The following is a 25,698-nucleotide window of genomic DNA, read 5'->3' on the forward strand; positions in this document are numbered from 1 at the left end:
CTCATGCGTATGCTCTTTTCCCTGCACCTTAGTGTGATCTCGGAAAATCAGAAACATTGAGAAAAATATTTAGTTTTTCGGCTAAAGCTAACTTTGAGATTTTTTTTAAAATTTTCTAGTTTTTTGGCTAAAGCTAACTTCGAGCCGCAAGGTTCGTTTTTCTTTGCATATTCGTGTTGGGTTTTGTGTTTTGTGTTTTGTAGGGAAAAAGAGCTTTCTCAAGGCAAGCACGCAAACCAAGGCCCCCCCCCCCCCTCTCTCTCTCTCTCTCTCTCTCTCTCTCTCAAATTTTTTGTATAGATCAATTGGTTCAAAGCTATTTTAAGAGAGTAGAGGTCTTGGGTTCAAGTCTCCATTTTGTGGGGGCGGATTTTTTTTCATTCCCGCACATTCGCGCACTTTGCCGGCAACGTCAACAATTTTTTTTCAAAAAGCCATAACTTCTTCATCCGGAAGCCTTTTTCAGAGCCGTTTTTTTTAAAACCACCTATTTTTTCGAGATCTATCCATTGGAACACTTACTTTCAGCATCTTCAGCTTCAGTTTTTTTTTTTAAAATGGAAAGTCCATGCCAAGTCATTCTTGACAGCACTAACTACTTCCAATGGGTAGCCTACATGGAAGATTTACTTAGAAGTAAAGGTCTCTTCAGAATAGCCACAGACCAAGAGAAGAAACCAAAAGATGAAGACAAGGCTGCAAAATGGGAAAATAGACAAGATCAAGCACGTGGTTTGATAGGGATGTCTATTTCTCCTGATCTTAGATTCCACATTGCAGAACTTGAGACTCCTCATGAAGCATTAGAAAAACTCGCTAAAGTTTTTGGGATTAAAAATGAAATTAGAGCCCATCAACTTGAAAATGAGTTGCTTACTTTGGATCCTAATAATTTTTCTTGCATTGAAGATTTCTTGTCCAAATTCAAGACCCTTAGATATCTCTTGGAAGGTGTTAAAGTTAAGAAAGAAGATGGTAACCTTATTTATTCCATCCTTACTAAGTTGGGACCAGCCTACTCTGTATTTGTTTCCACTTTCCATTCTACAAGGGAAGCTTTCATTTGTCAAGGAAAAGACTACAAGGCCCCTTCCTTTGACTCCTTTTGTGATTCCTTAATAAGAGAACAAGAAAAACTCTTACACCTTGGTCTTCTTAATCTTGGAAACTCTTCCACGAAAGCGTTAGCCGCCCAGCAGCAACCAAATTCAAAGAATCCTAAGAAGTCATATCCTCAAAAGAATGGTCCTAAACCATCTCAGCCTCAAAATGAAAGATCATTTCAGCAAAATGATAAGACCAATAAAAACAAATGGAAGAAGACTGATAGACATTGTAACTTTTGTAATCGAGATGGCCACTTAGAATCTAAATGCTTTAAGAAGATGGAAGCCTTGGAAGCCGCAATGAAAAACATAACATCCATGTGGAGCCTACTTCAACTTCAACTTCCGGAATGGCACTTTCTGCATGTCGTTGTCAATCATCTCAGTCTGGTTATGCATTAAATGTATCTTCTTCTTCTTCTCATTCTCATGAGTGGCTCATTGATTCTGGAGCCTCTTATCACATGGCCAAAAACCAAGCCATGTTTTCTTCTTTAAATGATTGTAACACCAAAAATATATATATTGGTGATGATAGATCTCTTAATGTTGTAGGGACTGGAACTGTTCATCTAGACAATGGTCAGTTTAATGATGTATTATGTGTTCCAACCTTATCCTGCAACCTTCTATCTGTCTATCAGATAACTCATTCAGGTGAAGGTAAAATTGTTGAATTTTCACCTCATGATGTTGTAATCAAGGATCTAAAAGATCCTAAACAGATTCTAGCTACTGGTCTTGCTGATGATTCCAAAAGGTTGTATAAGTTTCACAACTTTGGGTCATCACATCTTCCCTCAGTATTTGTTGCTCATAATGATGAAGTGAGCAAACTTTGGCATGAGCGATTTGGTCACTTAAACTATCGCTCCCTTCAGCATCTATGTAAAGAAAATATGGTGACAGGTCTTCCTATGGTATCTTGCAGAGATGGTGTTTGTTCCGGATGTGTACTCGGAAAACATCATCGGGACAGTTTTGACAAACGTGCCTCTTGGCACGCCTCAGCCCCTTTACAGCTTGTGCACAGTGATTTATGTGGTCCTCTTCCTGTTGCTTCATTCTCTGGCTGCAAGTACTTCTTAACTTTCATTGATGATTTCTCCAGACGCACTTGGGTATACTTCTTAAAACTCAAGAGCGAAGTATTTAACACTTTTTTGGCCTTCAAAGCCTTTGTTGAAAAACAATCTGGACATCAAATTCTTAAGCTAAGAACTGATAATGGTGGAGAATATGTTAAAAACACATTCATCAACTTTTGCACCGAAAATGGAATTCAAATGCAACATACTGTTCCATACACTCCACAACAAAATGGTGTAGCTGAAAGGAAAAATCGCACCTTAAAGGAAATGGCTAATTGTATGCTGCAATCTAAAGGACTCAGTCTTAGTTTTTGGGCCGAAGCAATTAATTGTGCAAATTATATAATCAATCGCACTCCTACTAAGGTTCTAGAGAATATCACTCCAGAAGAAGCTTGGAGTTCCATTAAACCAGATGTAAGTCACTTTCGTGTGTTTGGAAGTGAAGCATGGGCCCATATTCCAGATGAAAAGCATAAAGCTTTAGAACCTAAGAGTGAGAAATGTACTTTTGTTGGATATTCTGAAGATGTAAAAGGTTATAGACTTATTCCATTTAAGTCCAAAAATGTTATCATTAGAAGAGATGTAAAATTTGATGAAAATAAATCGGCCTGCGAGCCTAGTCCGGCGGATGTGCCACCTCTTCCTATCTCTTCTACTTTTGAAAACATTTCTTCTTCAGATGATGAAAGCGAGGATGATAATCCTCCCCCACCTTCTCAGGATCCTCAACTTCCAAGATGGGTCCGTGCTACTCGGGATGCAGCAGGTGATCTTGCCGGTGATCCTACAGATCAGCGACGTACACGTTCTCAGTTTGAAAGAGCCTCTTCTTTACTGGCTCAAGCTCCAGTAAATCATGATCCTGACACTTTTGCAGAAGCTTCAGGCCATCCACATTGGGAAGCAGCTATGAATGAAGAATATCATTCATTGATGACAAATGATACATGGGATCTTGTTCCTCTACCAAAGGGACGCAAACTTGTTAGATGTAAATGGGTTTACAGAACCAAGTATGGACCAGATGGGAAAGTTGATAAACATAAAGCTCGTCTCGTTGCTAAGGGCTTTTCACAGGTTGAAGGCATTGACTACACTGAAACCTTCTCCCCTGTTGCCAAAATGAACTCTATCCGCCTTGTTCTTTCCCTTGCTGCCTCTTTAAAATGGGAAGTCCATCAGATGGATGTTAAATCTGCCTTCTTGCATGGGGACTTGCAGGAAGAAATCTATATGGAACAACCCATTGGCTTCATACAAACAGACTCCAGCCTTGTTTGTCGACTTAAGAAATCCCTTTATGGCCTCAAGCAAGCTCCTCGGGCTTGGTATGCCAAAATGGATAGCTTTCTTTTAGAATCTGGCTTTTCTAGGTGTCATTCTGACAATACTGTCTACACCAAGAAAGTGGGCAACTCTCTTATCATCCTTGTTCTTTATGTTGATGATCTTATTCTTACTGGTAGTGATCCCAACCTTATAAACCATGTGAAGTCCAGCCTTAAAAAGAAATTTGAAATGACAGACTTAGGACACTTACACTATTTTCTCGGTCTTCAAGTCTTGCAATCCCAGGAGGGTATTTTCCTTTCCCAGTCCAAGTATGCTTGTGATATTCTTCGTCATTTTCACATGGAAGACTGTAAGCCAGCCCCTTCTCCCTTTCAGTCTGGAGTCAAACTTTCAGTCTCTTGTACTTCTCCTGAAGTTGATGCTACCTTATACCGTCAACTTGTCGGAAAACTCTTGTATTTAACCCATACTCGTCCTGATCTTTCCTTTGTTGTTGGCCTTGTTGCTCGTTTTATGCAAAACCCCCGTGAAAGTCATTGGAAAGCAGCTAAAAGAATACTTCGTTATGTTCGAGGTACAGTACAGTTTGGGATTCATTACAGTGCCAAAGCAGCTCCTCTGTTAGTTGGTTTCACTGATTCTGATTGGGCTGGTGACCCTGATGATCGGAAGTCTACTGCCGGTTATGTCTTCACTCTTGGTTCAGGACCTATTACATGGGCTTGTAAGAAACAGGCTGCCATTTCTCTTTCGTCAGCAGAAGCAGAGTATCGTGGTGCCGTGGAAGCTAGTAAGGAAGCCTTGTGGCTTCGTCAGATCCTATCAGAGTTTGGCTTTGAGCAGCAGCATCCAACCACACTTTGGTGTGATAATCAAAGTGCCATTCAGCTATGCAAAGATCCAGTCCAGCATCAGCGCAGCAAACACATTGAACTACACATGCACTTCATCAGAAAGCTCATTCATGACCATGTTCTTGAAGTGCAATATTGTCCAACAGATGATCAGGTTGCAGACATCTTCACAAAGGCTCTCACAGAGGCGAAGTTCACTAAACTTCGATATATGCTTGGAGTTCAGGAAGTTGTCACTAAGGGGGGATAGGCTCTAGTGCCTCCTTCCTTCTCCTATTGTGTCATATTTGTAAATCCTTCAATCCTATCCCAAGTTGTTCTTAAGAGGGGATGTTAGGATATTCCGACACATAGGATATAGTTAAGTTCAACTTGGTCTAGTATAGAGTTAGGTTAGAGTTAGGTAAAGTGTGTTTCTTTACCGTTGTACATTTTGTAACTTACAATCCGACGGTCACGATATGTAGTGATCCGACGGTTCACTCTCACCTCGGTATTACCGACACTTGATCCGTGGCTTGACACCCGATTGGTCCATGAGTTCTATTTAAAGCGCATGGAGGGTCATTGTTCGGGTAATCCGTGCATGAGAGAAGCTTATGTAAATTTTCATTCTTTGATTAATAAATTGCCTGTAGTACCCACGTTGGGACAGGCCGTGGACTGTTTCCCTCCTTGCACTTTGAGGGTTTTAACCACGTCAAAAATACTGGTGTATTGATCTGTGATCTGGTTGTGAGCGGTGTCCTTTTGGTATTCTTTCTGAGGAACTTACCCTGTAAATTCCTACATATGAAAGGACACATGCTTGTCATATCCAAGACCAATTTTGTGCTTGTTATAGACAAGCTATTCCCAATGTCTTATGATGCACATGGGAAGTGCAGGCTGAATTTTTGTATTTGCACGTAACTTTGCTGCTTCATTGGGCACTGGATCTGAATCAATTGCAACATTATTGACTCGTTGCTTATGGGAGTTTGTCTCAATGTTCTGAACATAAACAGGGTCAGAACGATGACTCCATTGTTGTAATTCTTCTTGCTGAAGTTGAGATTCAAGCTCCAAGAATTCTACCTTCTCCTGTGTATACTGCAGACATGTTTTAATATCACAAAGAGTGTTCTTGCTGATTTTCACTGTATCATGACCAATGGAATGTATCAGAGTTTTCAAAAACTCTAGTACTTCACCAATTATAATCATTTCACAACAAATGCACCAATATTACAACGAATACAAATGTCTTCCCTGCTCCACAAAAGATTGTTTTTATATTAAGTGCAGAAAATACACAATGGGTTCTATAAACAACATTGGTACAACCATATAGCTCAAAGTTCACCTCTATAATTCATCTTCAACCATATATGCGCACAATCCTCAATCTACAAGACTCATCAACATTCAATATATAAAGAGCCAACAAACCTTATTGAGAGTACCATGGATGAACTTGAACATAGTTCACATTACATGATTTCATAGATATAAGAACAATGTCATCAACGCCATATAAGTAGTATATATATACCTCAATCAGCGCTCATGAACATCCGACCAATGCTCTAGATTCGTTGTCTGGTCTTCTGGAAGGAAGATCTCAGTCAGGGGCCATTGGGTATTTACAATGGCAGAGGATGGTACTAGCGTTGATTGCAAAATGGATGTAAGGCTTCTTTAAACAAGAAAACTCGACAGGTCCTCTATGGAGAGACAGGAAAAGACTTTGTGGATCTCCTCTTCGGCTTTCTTTTGTTACCTATCGGTGGTGTTGTCAAACTTGTGCAAGACTGATGGTCACAGTACTAAAAGAATCGAATGCATAGAATTGGTTGCGGTTTTTCTAAGAGTAACCTCGTTTTGTTTCAGTCCCATTATTATTGTGCTCCCACGCCGAAGCCATGACCTACTTATAATTGTCGCTCGAAAATCCAAACCGGGTGTTGCTTCACCAGGAAGTTCGATGAGTCGATCCTGGAAAATTGAATTGAAGCGGGATACACGGTATATTGTTTTGTACGCCTAATTATTTGGTTGGTCCGCGGCTTCTAGTGACTTTCGGCAGGAATCGAACGTTGATGGTTATATTTCTATTAATAACCAGAAAACGCATCCTTCGTAAATCAGATATTGATTCAAAGACATCTGAAAGCCAGATAGTATCGATTCGAAGAGACCCAAAAGCCCAATAGCGAAAAACTGCAACCAGATTGTGTTTCAATCTCAAACACGCTTATAGATCAAGCTCACCAGGTGGGCGTGACGGCGGTTTCATGGGCGCCCGCTTCCGCTCCTGGTTCCCTTGTGGGTCAGCCCTTAGATCCCGTTCAGAAGCTCGTGTCCGGTAGGTGTGATAACACAACTAACGTTTGGAAATTTTACAATGGTTCTTGGCACAACAGCGTATTAAACGCATATGACAGGTATGGCGGGTATGACAGTGTATGGCAGCATATGGCAGATATGGCAACGTATCACCAATACGTAAACGGGTGGGAGGTATTAAAAGCTAACGTAAAACGTATATGAGAGCAGATTGGTATGGCGCAAATGGGATGCTTGCTGGCTTCAACACAGAGAATCATCATTCAACTCTCATACCAGAAATTACACATGGAGACTACGGACAGGGTCGTTCAAAACGTTTTGAATTCCTTTGACCAGCGTCGTTTTGAATTCCTTTGACTCGCATACAGAGACACGCTCACTTGAAATCTCTCCAAAGAAACTGCAAACAACCTATGGTGGACATCGAAAAACGCAGTTGACGTGTTCTAACAGAGAGAGGAGCGTTTCTACATATAGAAGATCCCTCAACACAGATGTGAGCAGCCACCATCATTTAGTAAAAGGAATGTTCCTCTTGACGCACAAAGAATACGCAGTGGCTTCAACACATAGCTCAAGAGCAAAATTTCAGGGAATTAACTGCATACTCAAGAGTTTCTGTTGTTCGAATAGGGAAATGAGTAAAGAAGGAAAACATTTAGTTATACATGGACAAAAAAAGCATATAACTGTTTGGAAAACTGACTTCACATACACAAGTAACAACACAAGATTTACGTGGTAAAACCTTGAAAGGGTGTTAAGGAAACATCCACGGGGCAAGAGATTGGAATCTCTATTCAATCAACAATGATTCTCCATAATTACATTTTCTCGGGCATTCACTAGTTTTATACGAGCCTCCTCTGTTACATAACTGTTGTTTCGATATAAAACTAACTAGTAGTAACTAATACAATTATTACTCATATTTACATAATTCGTTGTCAAATTTCCAACAAACTCCACCTTGACAACAATTTTCTTAATCCCTTGCCCATGCCCATTCATCATCTTTTCTGCAAGCCAAGAGAAGCTAAACACCATCGCAGCTTCTCTACTATAACTGGCTTTGTGAATATTTCTGCACAATTCTCTCGCGTATGGACCTTTTGAAGAGCTACTTTTCCACCATTGATCACATGTCTCAGAAAATGATACCTTACATCAATGTGCTTGGTTCTGCTGTGATAAGCAGGATTTGTAGCCAAGTGAATAGCACTTTGACTGTCACAAAGTACATTCACTTTCTCCTGTGTCCGTCCAATCTCATCAAGCAGACCCTTTAACCAGATTGCTTCTTTACTGGCATCTGAAGCAGCTATATATTCTACTTCGGTAGTGGACAATGCAACTGTTTCTTGAAGCTTTGACATCCAACTAATTGCTCCACCTACAAGAGTAAAGACATAACCTGTAGTAGATCTTTTTTTGTCCAAATCACCTGCATAATCAGCATCTACATATCCGCAGACTGATCCTTCACTACCACTAAAGATGATGCAATGGTCACTTGTGCCTCTTAGGTATCGAAGCACCCATTTCACTGCTCGCCAATGTTCTTCACCTGGATTTGCCATGAACCTGCTGACAACTCCAACTGCATGTGAAATGTCAGGTCTTGTAGATACCATCGCATACATTAAGTTGCCTACAGCATTTGCATATGGTACATGAGACATATACTGCTTTTCTTCATCAGTTCTAGGACTCAAAACCGAAGAAAGCTTAAAATGGGAAGCTAATGGAACATTAACAGGTTTCACATTGTTCATACAGAACTTTTCAAGTACTTTCTCCACATACTTCTGCTGTGATAACCAAAGCTTACCATTTTTCCTGTCTCTGTGTATCTCCATGCCCAAGATATGTTTTGCTGCTCCAAGATCCTTCATATCAAATGTCCTAGAGAGCTGAGCCTTTAACATGTTGATCTCTTCCATGCTTTTGCTTGCAATAAGCATATCGTCAACATACAAAGCTAAAATAATGAATATGCCATTGAAACTCTTGAAGTATACACAATGATCATACTTACTTCTTATAAAGTTCTGGCTCACCATGAAGGAATCAAACTTCTTGTACCATTGTCTGGGAGACTGCCTCAGACCATACAATGATTTCCTGAGCTTGCAAACTAATCTTCTGCTGCGACCTTGTACAAAACCTTCTGGCTGCTCCATAAATATCTCTTCATTCAAATCACCATGTAGAAAAGCTTTTTAACATCTAACTATTCTAACTCAAGGTTAAGTAATGCAATTAATGCCAACACAATACGAATAGAAACAAGTTTTACAACTGGAGAAAAAATCTCATGAAAGTCAATACCTTCAACCTGAGAATACCGTTTTGCTACCAGTCTCGCCTTATACCTTTCGATACTTCCATCAACTTTCTGTTTCAGTGTGAAGACCCACTTGCATCCAACAACACTTCTCCCTTCAGGAAGTTCTACAAGATCCCAGGTATTGATTTTGGCTAAGGAATCCATTTCTTCTTTCATAACCCTTTTCCATTTTTCGCTATCTGTATCATCTACTACTTCCTGATAACAAGAAGGTTCCCCATCTTCAGTAATCAAAGCAAAAGATGAAGCAGAATCTTCATACGTTTTGGGAGTTTTTATTTCCCTTGTAGACCTTCTTAGAGTGACTGATTGCTGAATTGGTTCAGAAACTTCAACTACTTCCTTTGTATCTTCAACACCTTTTTCTCCAGAAGTTTCTCTTTCCTTTTGACTGTCACCGAAAAGTCTAGCCTCCAACTGAACTCGTTGATTTGGCGATACCTATTCCTGTTCAATTCTTTCAACATTTGATTTTAAAAAAGAAGATTCATCAAATGTTACATCTCTACTAATGACTATCTTCCGCAATGTAGGATCCCACAACCTATATCCTTTCACTGCATAGTCATACCCAACAAAGACATAACATTTCGATTTTGGATCTAATTTTGAACGCTAATTTTTAGGAATAAGAAAATAAGCATCACAGCCAAATATCATTAAATGTGAATAATCACAAGACTGACATGTCCAAACTTATTCAAGAATTTTACAATTAATTGCTACCGAAGGTGATATATTAACTAAATAACAAGCAGTGGATACTACTTCTGCCCACAACTCCTTTTGCAAGTTAGCATTGTTGATCATGCTTCTGGCTCTTTCCATAAGAGTCTGATTCATACGCTCAGCAACACCATTTCGCTAAGGAGTATAAACAATAGTTTTGTGTCTAATAATTCCCTCATACTTACAGTATTGTTCAAATTCAATTGAAGTGAACTCACCACCATTGTCAGTTCTTAAACATTTAATAGATTTCCCTGTTCTTTTCTCTACCATTGCTTTAAATTGTTTAAAGACATTGAATACATCAGCTTTCCTTTTTAGCATAAAGACCCAAACTTTATGGGAGAAATCATCAATAAACGTTAAAAAATATAGAGCACCTCCATATGATACAACAGGGAATGGTCCCCACAAATCAGAATGAATATAGTCTAAAATATCTTTACCATTATGATTTCCAATTTTAAATCTCTGTTTACACTCTTTTCCATACACACAATGTTTACATAAATCTAACTTCAAATATTTCAGATCGGGAAGAGATTTACATTTCATCAGTGTCTGAAGACCTTTCTTGCTCATGTGACCCAATTGCCAATGCCATAAACGAGTACCTGCTTCTTCCTTTTCTGACGCAACCGCTGCTTCACTGACCTGAGTACTTCCTTTTAACCTGTAAATATTTCCGACCTTTTCTGCTTTCATAACCACTAGGGATCCTTTAAAGACTCTCAACACGCCATTCTGACCTGTAAACTTATAACCATCCGAATCCAACACTCCCAAAGAAATCAAATTTTTCTTCAAATCAAGTATATGTCTAACACTAGTTAATGTTCTAACTGTATTATCATACATCTTAATCCTGATATTTCCCATCCCAACAGTCTGACATGACACATTATTACCCATAAACACAGAACTACCATTTACATTTTCATACGAAGTAAACCAATTTTTGTGTGGACACATGTGATGAGAAGCACCAGAGTCTAACAGCCAGCTTTCTAAACCCTGAGAGACATTACATTCAGGTGAAGTTTCATCTATCATACATAATTCTTCAGTAGATAAAACTTCGTCTATCATACCTGAATCGACCTGATTCGCTTCCTTCTTCAGGTTATCAGATTCTTTTCGTTTCCAACAATCTTTCTTCAGGTGTCCAATTTTATTGCAATGCCAACATTTTGCCTTACACTTCTTTCCCTTTGATTTAGATCTGGAAGACCCCCTTGTCTTTTCTCCTCTTTCCTTTGACTATCCTCTAGCTATCATGGCTTCTGATGCAGTTGTTTCAGTACTGGATTTCCTTCGTACTTCTTCAGACAAGAGAGCTCCCACGACTGATTCAAACTTCAAAGAATCAGCAGTGCTCAAGCTGATTGAAGTTACGAAGTGATCCCATGATTCGGGCAGAGAACACAGCAAGGTTATGGCTTTATCTTCTTCCTGAATTTTAACTTCCATATCTGTTAATTGGCATATAAGTGTATTAAAAACATTCAAATGTTCTGCAACTTTTGAACCTTCTTTCATTCGAAGACTGTACAACTGTCTTTTCAGATAAATTCTATTGGTTAATGACTTTTTCATATAGAGTTTTTCTAGTTTTTCCCACAATCTTGAAGTTGTACTCTCTTCAACAATGTTGAAGAGAACCTCATCTGCCAGGCATAACCTAATGGTACTGAGAGCTCAGGCATCCATCCTAGTCTGAATCAGTCATAGTTGCAGATTTCTTAGTTTTCCCATCCAATGCCTTGTGCAACCCTTGTTGCACAAGCAAATCCCTAACCTTCAGTTTCCAAAGAGCAAAATTGCTCTTTCCGGTGAATTTCTCCACCTTGAATTTTGCATTCGACATCTTGGCCATTTTTCTAGGGTTTCAATCTTCAGTCTTTCAACTAGGGTTTATATTTTTCTTCAAAAAAAACTTTTGTGTAAAGAAAATAATTCCCCAAAAAATAACCCTTCAGCAAAAAAAATTTTATTTGCAAACCCTTTCTTTCATTTCAAACCCTTTGTTTTTGTGAAAACAAAAAAAGATTTTCTTGAATTTTTTTTCTCCAAATTTGAATAAATCAACTCCTTTTATTTGTTTTCAACAAAATTTCTGATTTGATTTTCTTGAAGTTCTTTCCTCCAAAATTTGAATAAATCCACCCTTTATTTTATTTTTTTAATTTCTGAAAATTTTCTGGAAAAAAAAATTTCTCTCAAGCATTAAAAATACCCAGATCCATATCTGCTGATCAGGCTCTAGTAGCACGCAGAGGTCGGCCAACAATCGCGGGTTTCCTTCTCCGGTGACAGGGTCTTTCACTGGGCAGCGGCTCTTACTCTGCTCCTGCTGGACTAGGCAGCGGTCTCCTGGGCAGCGGCTCTCTGGAAGCACGCAACAGTCCTTCACACAGATGACAGACAGGCCTTCACGCAGTGGGTCTCCTGGGCAGTGGCTCTCTGGCAGCACGCAACAACACGGCTTGCACTCACGCAGATGGCAGCACGCACAGCTCAAACGCATAACACGGCTTGCACTCACGCAAATGGCAGCAACTCTTCCTTCACGCAGACAGTTCACGCATTTGCTTGATTTTACACACAGATGACAAGGTAATACACGTAGAGGCAGCAATACCTTCACGCAGGCGTCAATACCTTCACGCGATAGGCAGCAACACCTTCACACAGGTTTCCTTGCAGATAACAGCCCATGCAGCACTCCTCTTCACGCCGATGACAAGCCGCTCGCACAGCTCTTCTCTTCACACGAATGACAGATTGCTCACTCAAAAAACTAAACTTGGCTCTGATACCAATTGTTGTTCGAATGGGAAATGAGTAAAGAAGGAAAACATTTAGTTATACATTGACCAAAAAAGCATATAACTGTTTGGAAAACTGAATTCACACACACAAGTAACAGCACAGGATTTACGTGGTAAAACCTTAACAGGGTGTCAAGGAAACATCCACCGGGCAAGGGATTGGAATCTCTATTCAATCAACAATGATTCTCCATGATTACATTTTCTCAGGCATTCACTAGTTTTATACGAGCCTCCTCCGTTACATAACTATTGTTTTGGTATAAAACTAACTAGTAGTAACTAATACAATTATTACTCATATTTACATAATTCGTTGTCAAACTTCCAACAATTTCTGTAAGTAGGTTTGGTGAGTAAAGTAAACACTTGTGATAGGGAACAGAAATGGAAAAACTATCATGCACAAAGAGGCCACAAAACCAGTGGCTCAAATGTGAGTGAGGCAGGATGGCCCGCTCTAATACCATGTTAGACATCACCATGGTGAAAACAAGAGTGAAGGATAAGCATTGAATGCATATATTATTCACATGATATACATTTTATAATACATTGGAGTGACCATTGGATTCCATATTCCAAGGTCTCTTGGACTCCCTTTGACTCCTCACATTCCACACCAACCCTTAAAACATTAGGTGTCCAACAAATACCACATATCAAGCATGATTAGTTAGTAAGATTTCCCAAGCAGAGCCAAGAGTTACCGTGGGTCTAATTAACTTCAAGCTCTAGAGGGAGTTCATTTATTTCTTCTTGGTAGTGCCAATGAAATTTGAATTTTCATTTCCACATGAGATACCAACCCTTTCCTTCTTTGAGTCATCACACCAGCAGGGAATTTAAAGTAAAATATATATCTTCCCTGTGGATCCTGTGCAGTTAGATCTGGAAGGATGAGGTTGACCAAAATGATTGGAAGTTACATGCTCCTCTTAGATAAGGTAGACAAGGTGATGTAAGAGCATCCTAACACAATTTTATTTTGCAATATGAACGATTTCCCTTTTTTTTTTTGTAAATACTGCAGTCGTGATATTAACTAGAAGAATCTCTATTGTTAGGTAGTTATCATGAGGTGTCCTCAAATATTAGGCTTAATACAGTGGCATTTAGCTTCTAGGGAAAACAAATGGAGGATTAATACAGTGGCATTTAGCTTCTAGAGAAAACAAATGGAGGATTAGGAGATGGTTGTTACTTAAAACCTCTTTTTGTTTTAAGATATTTACTTAGGTCAAGACAAGCGCTGGCCTTTTGTTTGATTTCAGACCAGAAGCTAATAGAATAGAGTTACCTGTGTAGTCTTATCTTGTGGAATAACCAGACTGATGTTCTTTCTTTCTGTCCCTGCGTATCCATCTCTTGCTCTCAGTTATCTCATGCTTCTAGCTTAATCCTGTATTATGTGTGCATATTCGATTTCTTGTTTCGAAGTGACAGAGCCTCAGGTCCAATCGTAGGACGATTCGAACCATCCAACAACCTTTTGCTTGGTTTGAACAGGATAGAGAGAAGGGGAGGAGTCTACCATGGTCTGAAAGCATGGTAACATGGTAACTGGACAAACAACCGGATGAAATGGGCTCTCATTACTATCTTCCCCTAGCGGCCACCGGGCATCAGCTCTTTGCTGTTGCTCTAGAACAACACCTTCGATGTGAAAAAAACAAGGAAGACAATGCAGAAATAAAATGTATTCGCAACAATAGGTTGATCCCTCTAATCCACTAAGCCTTAGGTGTGCAAAAGATCTCGGCCTAAGAAGAGAGTCTCAAACACTTTTCCAATTAATCCTTGCAAGGCTGTTAAAAGATCCCTTGAGAAAAACGCAGACAGTGAAACCAGGAAAGAGAATAAAAAATCTGATAAAAACAAAAACAAAAAAAATTCATGTAATTTCAAGGAGAAATGAATTAATCTCTTTCGAAAAGCACAACCTCAAAGGAACTGCAACAAAAGAGAAAGCTCATAGATAATAATATCTTGGATACTCATTGGTTGGAATATGCAAAGCTCCTCTATGAGAGAAAACATGAGAAAAGTAGCCGCCCATAATTAGCTCTACAACCGTGTTATTTTCAGAGGAGGATGTCAAACGTGGTATAAAAAATCTAGCAAGTGGTAGAGCCCAAGACATTGATGAGTTACAGGAACAATTTTTAAAATGGGTTGTTGAAATTTTGGGCCCAATCATCAAAAGGATCTTCAACAACATCACATGAGACAATTTTCCAGTTGAATGGGCAACAAGTGTTGCTATCGCTCTTTACAAAATTGGAGACACCAATAATCCGTCTAATTATCGCACTATTATGGTCAATCCTCTTCTTGTAAAATTGTTTGGGAGCATGATGGAGCATAGAATCAACAGTTGGGCAGAAAAAGAGGGGAAAAGAGCAAAAGAACACACTGGTTTTAGGCCACGGCACTCTACAATTGATCATTGCATCACTCTTAGGCACTTCATCGAAAAAGTATGGGACATTCAGGGTGGGGAAGCCTTTTGTTGCTTTGTTGATTTCAAAAAAGCTTTTGACACTGTTCCTAGGGACAAGCTCTGGAGAAGAATGGAAGAGCTTGGAATCTCAAATGAATATAGAGTTGTTGTCCATAAACTATATGAGAAAGTCGACGCTAAAATCAGAACTAAAGAGGGCTTCTCATAATGCTTTGATAGTGACATTGGGGTCAAGCAGGGGTGCCCCCTTCCCCCACTCTATTTGGTTTATATATTGATAAGTAAATATCACCGATGGAGAGGGGATTCAACTCGCAGGTTATGTGGTGAAGCTATTTTTGTACGCTGACGATCTTATCCTAATTGCAAAATTTGCTCATGGTCTGAGAGAGCATTTGAAGGCCTTAGAGCTCTTCCGTCAAGAGGTTGGGATGCAAGTAAACACTAGCAAAACCAAAGTCATGATCTTCTCTTTGAAACAGAAAAAGCAGCAGGTTAGCTTTATATTTGAGGAAAAACCCTTGGAGATAGTGGAAGAGTACAAGTACTTAGGAATTGTTTTTCACAATAGGCTTAGTTGGGAGACATGCATAACTAAAAGGATCCAAGGGGGTTGGAGAGCTTCTTACCTTCTTCAAAATAGATGTAGGAACGCAGAATTATGGCACTGGAAAACCAAGAAAACTCTTTTTGGAGTGTTGGTTACCTCGGTTGTCCTCTATGGATGTGAAGTTTGGGGGAGCAACATGTCAAATCACAAGTGGAGACAACCAGAAAGAATTCAAAAACATTTAATCATTAGTAACCTCAAAGTCAAGTCAACGATCCCATACGAGATCCTACTAGCTGAGGTTGGAATGTTCTTGATGGAGGCTTCAACAATCAATCGTTTGTTAAGTTATTTAAAAAAGGTGGAAAACCTAGATGCACATCATTGATCCAAGATGATCATTGTAAAGGAGCTAAAGCGTAGGAAGAAAATTTGGAGGAAGCAAAATGACAAATGGATGAGCAAATGGGGAATTAATAAGCAATATTGTCCTAATTCTAAAGAGGAGATAAAAAATTGGTTGCTTGAAAAATTCAGGTCTGTCATGTGGGAAAAACAAGTGGGCAGAAAAAAAGCACCACATGTCAAAATTTTCAACCCATCACAATCACATGATGAAAAGACTTATTTGAGTGTCACAATAAAGGGAAAGGCTAAAATTTTAATAGCGCAGCTGAGGACTGGTCCTCACCATCTTAAGTGCGAAACAGGTAGATGGATAACCCCCAAGGAAGAGTGGGAAGAAAGAATTTGTATCTTTTGTAGGACAAGAGAGGTTGAAACTGAGTGGCACTTTATCATGGAATGTCCAGCGTACGAGGACATTCATAATCAGTTTGAAAGTGGTCTAAAGGTGGACAATGTGAGCAAACTGTTTGAGGAAGCAAAGCTTCACAAAACTGCGAATTTTTTGATCAAGATTCATGGAAAAAACCTTGTTTTAGAAGGAAACTTGACACTGTGAGGTCTTTTTTGGGGTGGAGTTAAGTCCCTTAGTTGGGTCTGGTGGAAGTCATTAAAATATATCATATCAAAGTCCAGCGTGCGAGAGTCTTCCAAAAGGCCCGACCCATTGACGTCTTAGCGACCCCGTCAAGCTGATGGTGCCGAATCCCGATAGATGGGAACCAGCTCCGTCAGTTGTAGTCACCGTCTTTGTCTATCGGTCATCGGGCGACCGGGACCCAGTCCTCCGCCAGCAAGAACTGAAACCCAATAGGCCGATCTGTTATTTGACGGCCCAGGCAAACCGAAAAATATCCGGCGCCGTCTTCGTCTATCAGTGTCAGGCGACCGGGACATTAGTTCAGTGCCGACGAGGGTCGCCAGCAGGGCCCGAAATGCAACGGGCCGACCTGTAACTTAACGGGCCCTATAGACAGTAATTTTCCCCGTCATTGATCGTATCGCCCCTCGAGACGTGGGGACGGATAGTACGTCGTCGAATCTGTGAACAGTGGGATGGAGCGAAACCCAAACCCACTCTTGGTCACGGGTAATAATAGACCCTAGCGCCTTTGGAGCGGAGCGGGTCCCAGCTGTTGTCGTATCCATGAAGAGGTTAAGCCCTGGTGCGGGCACGTAAACTTGAGGGTTGCGTGTGACAGAGTTGGCACTCTGTTGTAGTCTTGCGGCCAACAGCAAGCGAACAGCTTGGCCACGGCTGTTATCGTGGACGTAATTAGGGAGGACCGGCCGAACATAATTGGGAATGGGCCCGACATCCATCACAATGGTATCAGAGCCAAGCACAATTTGCTCTTGGACATGGCAGAACGGCGTAGAGGAGCAGCTCGAGCGCCTCGGACCCAGCGGCGGGCCGAGACCTGAGATCCCGCTACCACGATCTATCACGTGCCGGAAAGGGGAAAAGCCGCGTTGGTTGCCATCGAAGGTTGTTGGATCGGGGAAAAGGGGTGAATTGCTATAATATGTTTTCCGCCAATAAGGAGGAGCCACGAGGCCTTAGATCCTCCGAAGAGAAGCAGTTGGAAGCAGTTGGTTCTGGGCGCGACCATATGCCCAAAAGAGGGAAAGCCCTGGGTGCTAAGGGCTGCGCGACCATATGCCCAAAAGAGGGAAAGCCCCGGGTGCTAAGGGCTATTAAATCTGAAGAACGGGCAGGATTGCGCTTTTGGAGTTGAGACTCCCGTTAAGTTTGGGGGTTACGCTGTGTCGAGGTATGGTGGCTCTGTGGGCTGTCAAGAAAGGCACCAACAGGCACTGCACTGTAAAAGAGGTATCGTGACCCGTAGTCTTGATTAGCCACGGCAGTAACTAGGGGTGAATACAGGAGATCGGGGCGAAGGCTGAGCCAAGGCCATCGCCATCAAGAGGCTAAGAATTTGGGGGTGAATAGAGGAGATAGGGGCGAAGGCTGAGCGAAGCCATGCCCATGAAGAGGCTCAGAAACTGGGGAAAGCACCGGCAGTGCTGTTAAGAGTGGAAGCGACACACAGTCGTTGACAGAGGAGGAATTAACCTGGGCCACGGCTGTTGCGTGGGCGAAGCTGGAGAAGATTTGGCGGCAGTCTAGCTGCTCTGCCGCCATCACAAGGTTCCCGCTAAACAGAGTTTGAATTCAAATCAGAGCTTGCAGGCAATAAAAGATGCCCTTGGTGTTAGTGGGGAAAAAAGCTGCTTGGTTGATGTGGAATAACGATTATGCGCTCTGGAGGAGACTAAAATTTAAAGACTTCGGAACAGATAAACTAAGTCGTCATCGAAGGGGTCTTGAAGTTGCATAGGAGTGAATTTACATATATGTAATCACAGCCACTACTAAATGAAATTGTGATATTTTAAAAATTATAAGTTTAATATTTTAAAAATTATAAGTTTAAGTTATTTAATTTGTAAATATATAATATTTTAATAGGTATTTTTAAGATGAATTTGTGATTTTAGTGTGTATATTTTAATATTTAAATTATTTAATTTGTAAACATATAGTGCTTGAATATTTTTGTGAGTTTTTTAAAAAATTAAATCTATTTATACCTTAAAAAATCAAAATTTTACTCCAAATTATATTACTATATTCTAACTTAAAACAACATTTTAATTATATTCTTTTTCTTAAATATTGTATGAAAAGAATTTATTCTAAACAACAGTAGTATATTTCAAAAAAGGGAAAATACAGTAGTCGGTGAAGATTACTGAGAATTACTCTTACCAGTCTCTTTACAGAACCAGTACGATGCTTCAACGAATTAGTAAAATATTTAAGCGTAAGCTTATATCTTCATCGGTGCAAAGAAGATTTTATAACAGTTACATTAACCCCAAGATTCGATTAAGTGCTTATCCGTCTCTTAACTTTTACTATGTTGGGATTAAGTTTAAAACATATTCAATTGACAGTCGAGCCAAGACGAAACATTATTGCATTCCACCATTTTCTTACGAATTGGTTTGACTGAGTGCCACTTAGTACTCGCAAACAAATTAAGAGAAATAAGTATTAAACTCTTCTTACTTCGGAAAAAAGGGCATTTCTGAATAGCATGACTTGGACAGACAATCGAGGTGCTGTTATAACTTGGGCGGGAGAAATGTGAGCATAATAAAATAAAATTTAAAAAAATGCACCAAGAGAAGTGAGGTGTTCATACTATTATCAGTAAGCTGAAATCATACTTGGTTGGCAGTTAATTTGAACCAGGACAAAACACTACTTGCATTCCGCCATTCTGCTGTGAATTAGTCTGAGGGTGATTGAAGGTCACTTAATACTTACAGACAAATTCAGACAAACGAGTTTGAAACTCTGTTTAACTTGGAACGACAAACTTTTAAGCACAATAATAACAACGTCAAAGTTCTTCTGCATAGACGATCTCATAGCTCAAGTGGAAGAGATGTGTGCGTAATAAAATAACATTGAAATAGAATACATCGTGAGATATGTTTTTAATTTATTTTTTTATGATTTTATGGATTTTTTTGTTATTTAAAAAGCATTTCTAACGATTTTTTTATTTAAAATGTATTTTTAAATCCATAAATAAATTTATCACATGAGATATTTTGGGAAGGTTAATTAAATTCATAAAGTAACTCTGTGCAAACGGCAAAGGCGCAGCGAAATCTTTGAATTGCTGAATTGCCACTTCAATAAATAAAAAAAGGGAAAGGTTAATTAAATTCATAAAGTAACTCTATGCAGACAACACAGGCGCAGCGAAATCTTTGAATTGCTGAATTGCCACTTCAATAAATAAAAAAACGGGAAAAGGTTAATTAAATTCATAATAACTCTGTGCAAACGGCAAAGCGGCAGAGAGCTTGGCAAAACCCTAAAATAATGTGTCCTATAAAATAACCCGATGAATACGTTAAGGATTTTGCCAGCGTTGAACCAGTGTAATTTACAAATTATTCGTACCTATAAGCACTCCAGTTACTTGCTTTTGAAAGAAATAATTCGAGTAGCGGCATTTAGCAGAAATAATCAACCAATACAATAACTTACCTCCAAGCTGTACGTCTTTCCTGCTCCAGTCTGCCAAAGAGTTACGGAAACATAAAATACACGCGAACATGAGAGAATTTAAGAAGCGTTTGCATGACGAAAATATATTCACCTGACCGTAGGTGAGAATCGTCCCATTAATTGCGTTTACTGCGTCTATTAGGCAAAATAACCAGGTAAATTCATCAACGGACCCATTCAGAGGAAAATAGATGTAGCATGAAAATTTATAAAAGTCACAGCTCTTTAATGAGAATTATATCTTGCAAATTACTAAATATTCTTATGCAAATTCTTCAATGTATATGCAAAACGGTAATTATTTATATATTTTGTTAAAATATGTTTCAATTCGTTAAATGTATTCATGCAAATCACTAATGCCTCAAATATTTAGGATGAACAAAATATGTCTGAAATTCGTTCGAGTTCGTCTATTTATAGTTCTTTCGCCGGATTGAATGTATTTATGCATATCATTAATGCTTCATTTATCTGTGATGAAAAAGATAAGTTATAAGTTCGTCTGTTTCTAATTATTTATCTGTGGCAGGTTTTTCCATCATACATGTAACTTTTTTCTTTTTTTTGATAATTATTACAATATACTGTAGCCTGTATATGACCGGATTTATCTACATTTCTCGGTTTTGCTTTTTAACCAGAAATTATTGTATTATAAGAATCTTGATTTGTACTATTTTATTCATAAATATCTGCCAAAATCCTCGAGCTCAAGCGTCATTTACCTTTGACAATAGGCAAGGCAAGAAACTCGAAAACCTCAGCTTGAGTCGAGTCTTCATAGTAAATCCTATCAAAACAAAACGTGAATTCTCCTTCCTTGTCGTCCTGTGGAAATTTCGAGATGAATTATCACTTTTCAAGCCAAGTCGTGGAAATTTTCTACCTGAGAGGACATGTACATCAAAAATAAAAAATATGAAACGGCGTTGGGCAAAGAAAACCTTGAAATCAAAAGATTGATCTTCGGCGCGCCGTATACAAGAAGCGTCGGCATTTTGCCGTCTTTCCCGTGCATTAAATGGTCTAAAGCGAACGCAGACAGAGAGATTTGACATCTTTAAAGCCTGTCACGGAGGCTTTAAGAAGCGGTGGCTTTTTGCAGCAAAGATTTCTCGAGAAAAACTTGCAAGAGTCAATGTTCTAGCCGGAATCTGCTTTCTTAACTTAGAATCGTTATTTGGTTACATTTGCCGCTGGTCTATATAGGCAATTTAAATTGTACTTCCTCCCAAAAGAAAATGCGATTTTATATTTAACGGTCATTGATAGGGCAAAATGTCGGATTATTTTTTTATTTTCAAACTTCCGTTCAAGGTTTTCTTCGCTCTTTTTGGTGTCATGGCTTTCCCATAGTCATCTTTCCCATCTTGTTGACGTCGCATTTTATATAGCTCCTAGAGTTCTGAGCGAGGGTAAAAGATAGTTGGTTGAATTTTTGTTATTAAATATTTTGTTTATTCGGAGATTACCGTACCAAATCTCTTATGTATTTTTGAGTTAAATGTAATTAACTCAGGTAAAAAAATTAGTGAGAAACCTAATAAATACAAAATAATAACCCAACAAAATTATGAATAATAAATCCATATCATAACAATTTATATATATATATATATATATATATATATAATAATAACAATTTGTACATAAATTATTAATAACAATTTCTTTGACCTCATCTCTATTGACAATAACAATTTCACCAACATGGTTCCTATTTATTGACTTTCCATTGGCACTGCTCTCTAACAACACTCGTCAATAAATCCCTTACCGAGAGTTTTCTTATCACTCGTTCCTTTGCCAACACACTTATCGACAATTTTATTATCCGTAGTCTTCCTATCCATGGTTCGTTTTTTAGTGGTTCTCTCAACGATCTACTTGTCAACAACATGTTTGTCATTGGTCATCTTGTTTGTGTTTGGTGTTGGTCCTTTTGTGGATGAAAACCCTCATTGACGATTCACTTTTCTTATCATCCTCGTTGACACCTTTATCAATAATTTCCCTTTTTTGCAAATTTATTATTTATAATTTATTACTATAATTTATCCATTACATTTAGTAGCAAGTTTATCATGTGTAGGTTTGTCATTACAATTTTCTTAGATGTGCTTCACTGCATTTTTTTGTTTCAGAGAGAAAAAGCATCATAGTATTATATTGAGTCAATATAAAAGTTCAGATGGTACATAAGGGCTCAAAAATAGCCAGCAGACCAGCATATATGAGACAAAAAACCTGTAGGAATAGGACTTCCCAAAGGATACGGAAGCCAACATCATCAGTCCATAATCACAGCTAACAATCTTCAGATAAAAGAGCATCAGATGGCTAGACACATATTACAAAAAGAGATAGTGCATAAGGATAGCCAGAAAAACTTGATATATACTAAAAGAAGCAGAAAAGATGAAGAGAAAGACGCTGAATTAAAAACCAAAGAGACTCATAACCCAGGAATAGAAAAGTCCTGGATGAAGCAAGAGAACTCTCCATCAGAAACCATCATGGACCATGAGCCAGAATCTAAAGTCAGCCCCTTCTTTGACAGACAGTCAGCTTGGACGTTTTGGGAACGGAAGATGTGGTGAATGGAGCAATCTTTCATGCGCCCCCAGAAAAACATAATCTTGTCCATCCACCCAGTCAAATGAGGACTACTAATGTGGCAGGCACCCTTTACATGGTCAATCATTGTTTTTGAGTCGCCGTAAATTGAAATATCCTGAATATCAAAAAACACACAGAAAGCAAGCAGGCCTGCAAGAGCCCTCGCCTCAGCCAAACTATTAGAGCCTTTCCCACCGTTCCATGATATAAAGTATTGTAGCTTCTCGTCCATAATAATGTGGACACCGCAGCCACAAATATTATGTTGCTCGGCCCCATCAAAAAAAGCACAAGGAACTCTGTTGAGAGGGCTTTCATTCTCTTTCATGCGACCTTTTTTCATTTTGGGTTGTTTTAATGGCACTGCATCGTGGATGGAGATAATATGATGCAAGATAGACTTTAGGGGTTCCTTTGAGTCTTTGAAGGTTTTGTCGTTCCTCCATTTCCATGCGCACCATAGGACAATGATAATGAGAGATCTCCATGATTCTCTTTGAGCGCACCACCATTCAAAAGCTGCCTGGATTGAAACAAAAACAACATGAGGGAAACCATAAAGCAGAGACAATTCATACCAGATTTGTAGAGAAGAATTGCACTGGAAGAACATATGATAATTGGATTCCTCCGCTGATTCGCACATAGAACATCTACTCGGTCCGTGCCAGTTCCTTTTCCTCAAATTTTCCCAAGTCAAATTTCTGTTGTGGAAGACCAGCCACGAGAAAAGAATCATTTTAAGAGGGCATCCCGACTTCCAGAGGATCAGAGGATATATAGAACAGGAACTAGATGCCTTTGATTTAATCATATCAGAGTAAATATCTTTAACACGAGCCGGCAGCTTTGCATTTGGCACAATCCAAATAAGATGATCCGCAGTCCCTGAGCGATGGAAACCATAACTACAAAGAGCATCCTTCACAGATTTCCATACGGAAACCAGAGGTTCTGACAGATGAAGATCATGGGCTTCTTTCCATAAGGGAATTGGGCCATGCCAAACTGATATTAATTTGTCCCATGTAAAAATGCCATTTCTGTAAAAGAAGAACAAGAGGCTTTCAGGGATGGATAAGCATTCGCGCCCACCCATAATGGGGTCAATTCCAATTAAAATTCTGCTGCCAGAATAAAGACTCCATCTCAGATTCTTTAAGAAGTATTGCTCAACTTTGTGGAGACTGAGCCAAATAGCAGATCCTTGTTTGGCTCCAATTGATCCCTTCCTGTACCAGAATTCCAAATCTTTACCTTTCATGTATTTCTTTTTAATAGTGATACTCCACGGCCCTTCACCATAAATACCCCTCCACAGCGTTTTGCATAGGAGCGCCTTACCAAAATTCCGCAAGTCTAACAGGCCCCAGCCGCCAAGATTCTTTGGTAGAGAGATCTTATCCATTTTGGACAGATGGAGTTTCCTCTGTTTAGATTTTCCGCCCCATATAAAATTTGCAGAAACTCTGTTCATTTTGTGTATGATACTTGCTGGAAGGTAGAAAATATGAGCCCAGTAAACAGCTAATTGCGCTAAGACCGCCTGTGTTAAAATAATTCTACCTGCCAAGGAAAGAGTCTTATATTCCCACGCCGAAATCTTTTTGTAATATCTTTCTATCACCCATTGCCAATCCGCTTTGGAATAGCCCTTGGCCTTCAGCTGAAATCCCAGATATTTCAAACCCTCCTTTAGCGATCTCGACTCTATACCGAGCAGCTCAGAGATCCAATTCACCATTTCCATGTTGGTATCATTGTGGAAAAGGGTAGATTTTGCTCTATTAATTTGTAACCCAGTAGCTCTCTGGAATCTATTAAGAATATCGTTGAGGCATATCCAGGACACCCTGCATAGCATAGCAAAGATGAGCACGTCATCAACAAAGAGGTTGTGAGAGATATAGATGTCCCTGCAAATCTTGACAGGCCTGCACCTATTTTCGGCCACTGCCTTGTTTATCTGAAGGCTAAGAGAATTCATTGCCAATATAAACAGAAGAGGGGAAAGGGGGCACCCCTGACGAAGACCCCTTTCCGCTGGAAAGAAAGGAGAAGGCATTCCATTTATGATGACCGCGTAGTGTACATTTTCGATGCATGACATAATCCAGTTGATGGAGTTTGATTTTAGGCCGATCTTTGCCAATAAACATCTAATGAATCCCCGATCTAAACAATCGTAGGCTCTGTTAGCCTCCTGTTGCAACAGGGTTTTATCTTTCATGATTGACATTTTTACATGCCAAATATGTCATACTTTGCAAGCTGCAGTGTTCCATATTTCCACAAGAAAGCCATGAAGTGTGCTAGTCCAAATGCCACTGCTAATTCCAATTTTGATGAGTTGTTCCAGTTTTGAAGAGTTTTCAATTAAGGGAGGTCCAAACAGTCTAATCTTGGTCTCCCTAGGTTTCAATTTCTTGCTTTAGAATATAGAGAATGTATCTGTCCAAACAGTTTAATCTTGGCAGATTTGTAGATAGGTAGAGAAACAAAAGGGACCCAACTGTTTAATCTGGGCCCCTGGCAGAAATAAGTGTAGACTTAGATAGGAAACATTCAAAAGAAAAATTGTAAATCAGGGTCTGCAAGTCTAAGTGCACCCAAACCAAAAAGAAGAAAAAATGTTAGGAAAGTAGGCTGGGTAGGTAGCTGTGAGGTTGCAGAATGATGATTTATGATCAATTTTGTGTTACAAAGTGCTTCATCTTTACAGATCACAGTGCAGGCAGTTTTCATCCAAAGGAGCTCAAAGGTGAACATCACTAACTCCCCCTTCTTCTAATTCCCTAAAGTCACTTACTAACTTCCCAAAGAGGTCAAGATCTACTTGATTCCTCTTAGTTTCATCATCATCCATATCAGTTGCCTTGGTGAAGATCTGCTTCACTCAAGGATTTTATTTCTTTTCAAATTCTTTTCCCCAAAATTAGCCTAAGGTCCCTGACCTTAGCGCCTGCTTATCAT

At 39.3% G+C, this 25,698-nt stretch overlaps 1 protein-coding gene across 1 annotated transcript in view; it reads right to left on the bottom strand.

Annotated features, from left to right (window-relative positions):
* The window catches only part of LOC149219026 (kinesin-like protein KIN-1), a 181,293-nt gene extending 160,129 nt beyond the window's left edge, over positions 1-21,164 (bottom strand). Inside the window, exons 1-4 of the mRNA XM_089386687.1 lie at positions 21,051-21,164; positions 20,832-20,955; positions 20,195-20,238; positions 20,083-20,112 (exon numbers count right to left, since the gene is read on the bottom strand). Of these exons, the coding sequence (XP_089242813.1) occupies positions 20,083-20,112; positions 20,195-20,238; positions 20,832-20,955; positions 21,051-21,164 (312 nt within the window). The remainder of the gene's footprint in view (positions 1-20,082; positions 20,113-20,194; positions 20,239-20,831; positions 20,956-21,050) is intronic.
* Positions 21,165-25,698: the final 4,534 nt, after the last annotated feature.

This window comes from Pinus tabuliformis, chromosome Q (assembly GCF_031772625.1).
Source record: "Pinus tabuliformis cultivar Carrire ecotype Pingquan chromosome Q, CPIR1, whole genome shotgun sequence".
NCBI lineage: Eukaryota > Viridiplantae > Streptophyta > Pinopsida > Pinales > Pinaceae > Pinus > Pinus tabuliformis.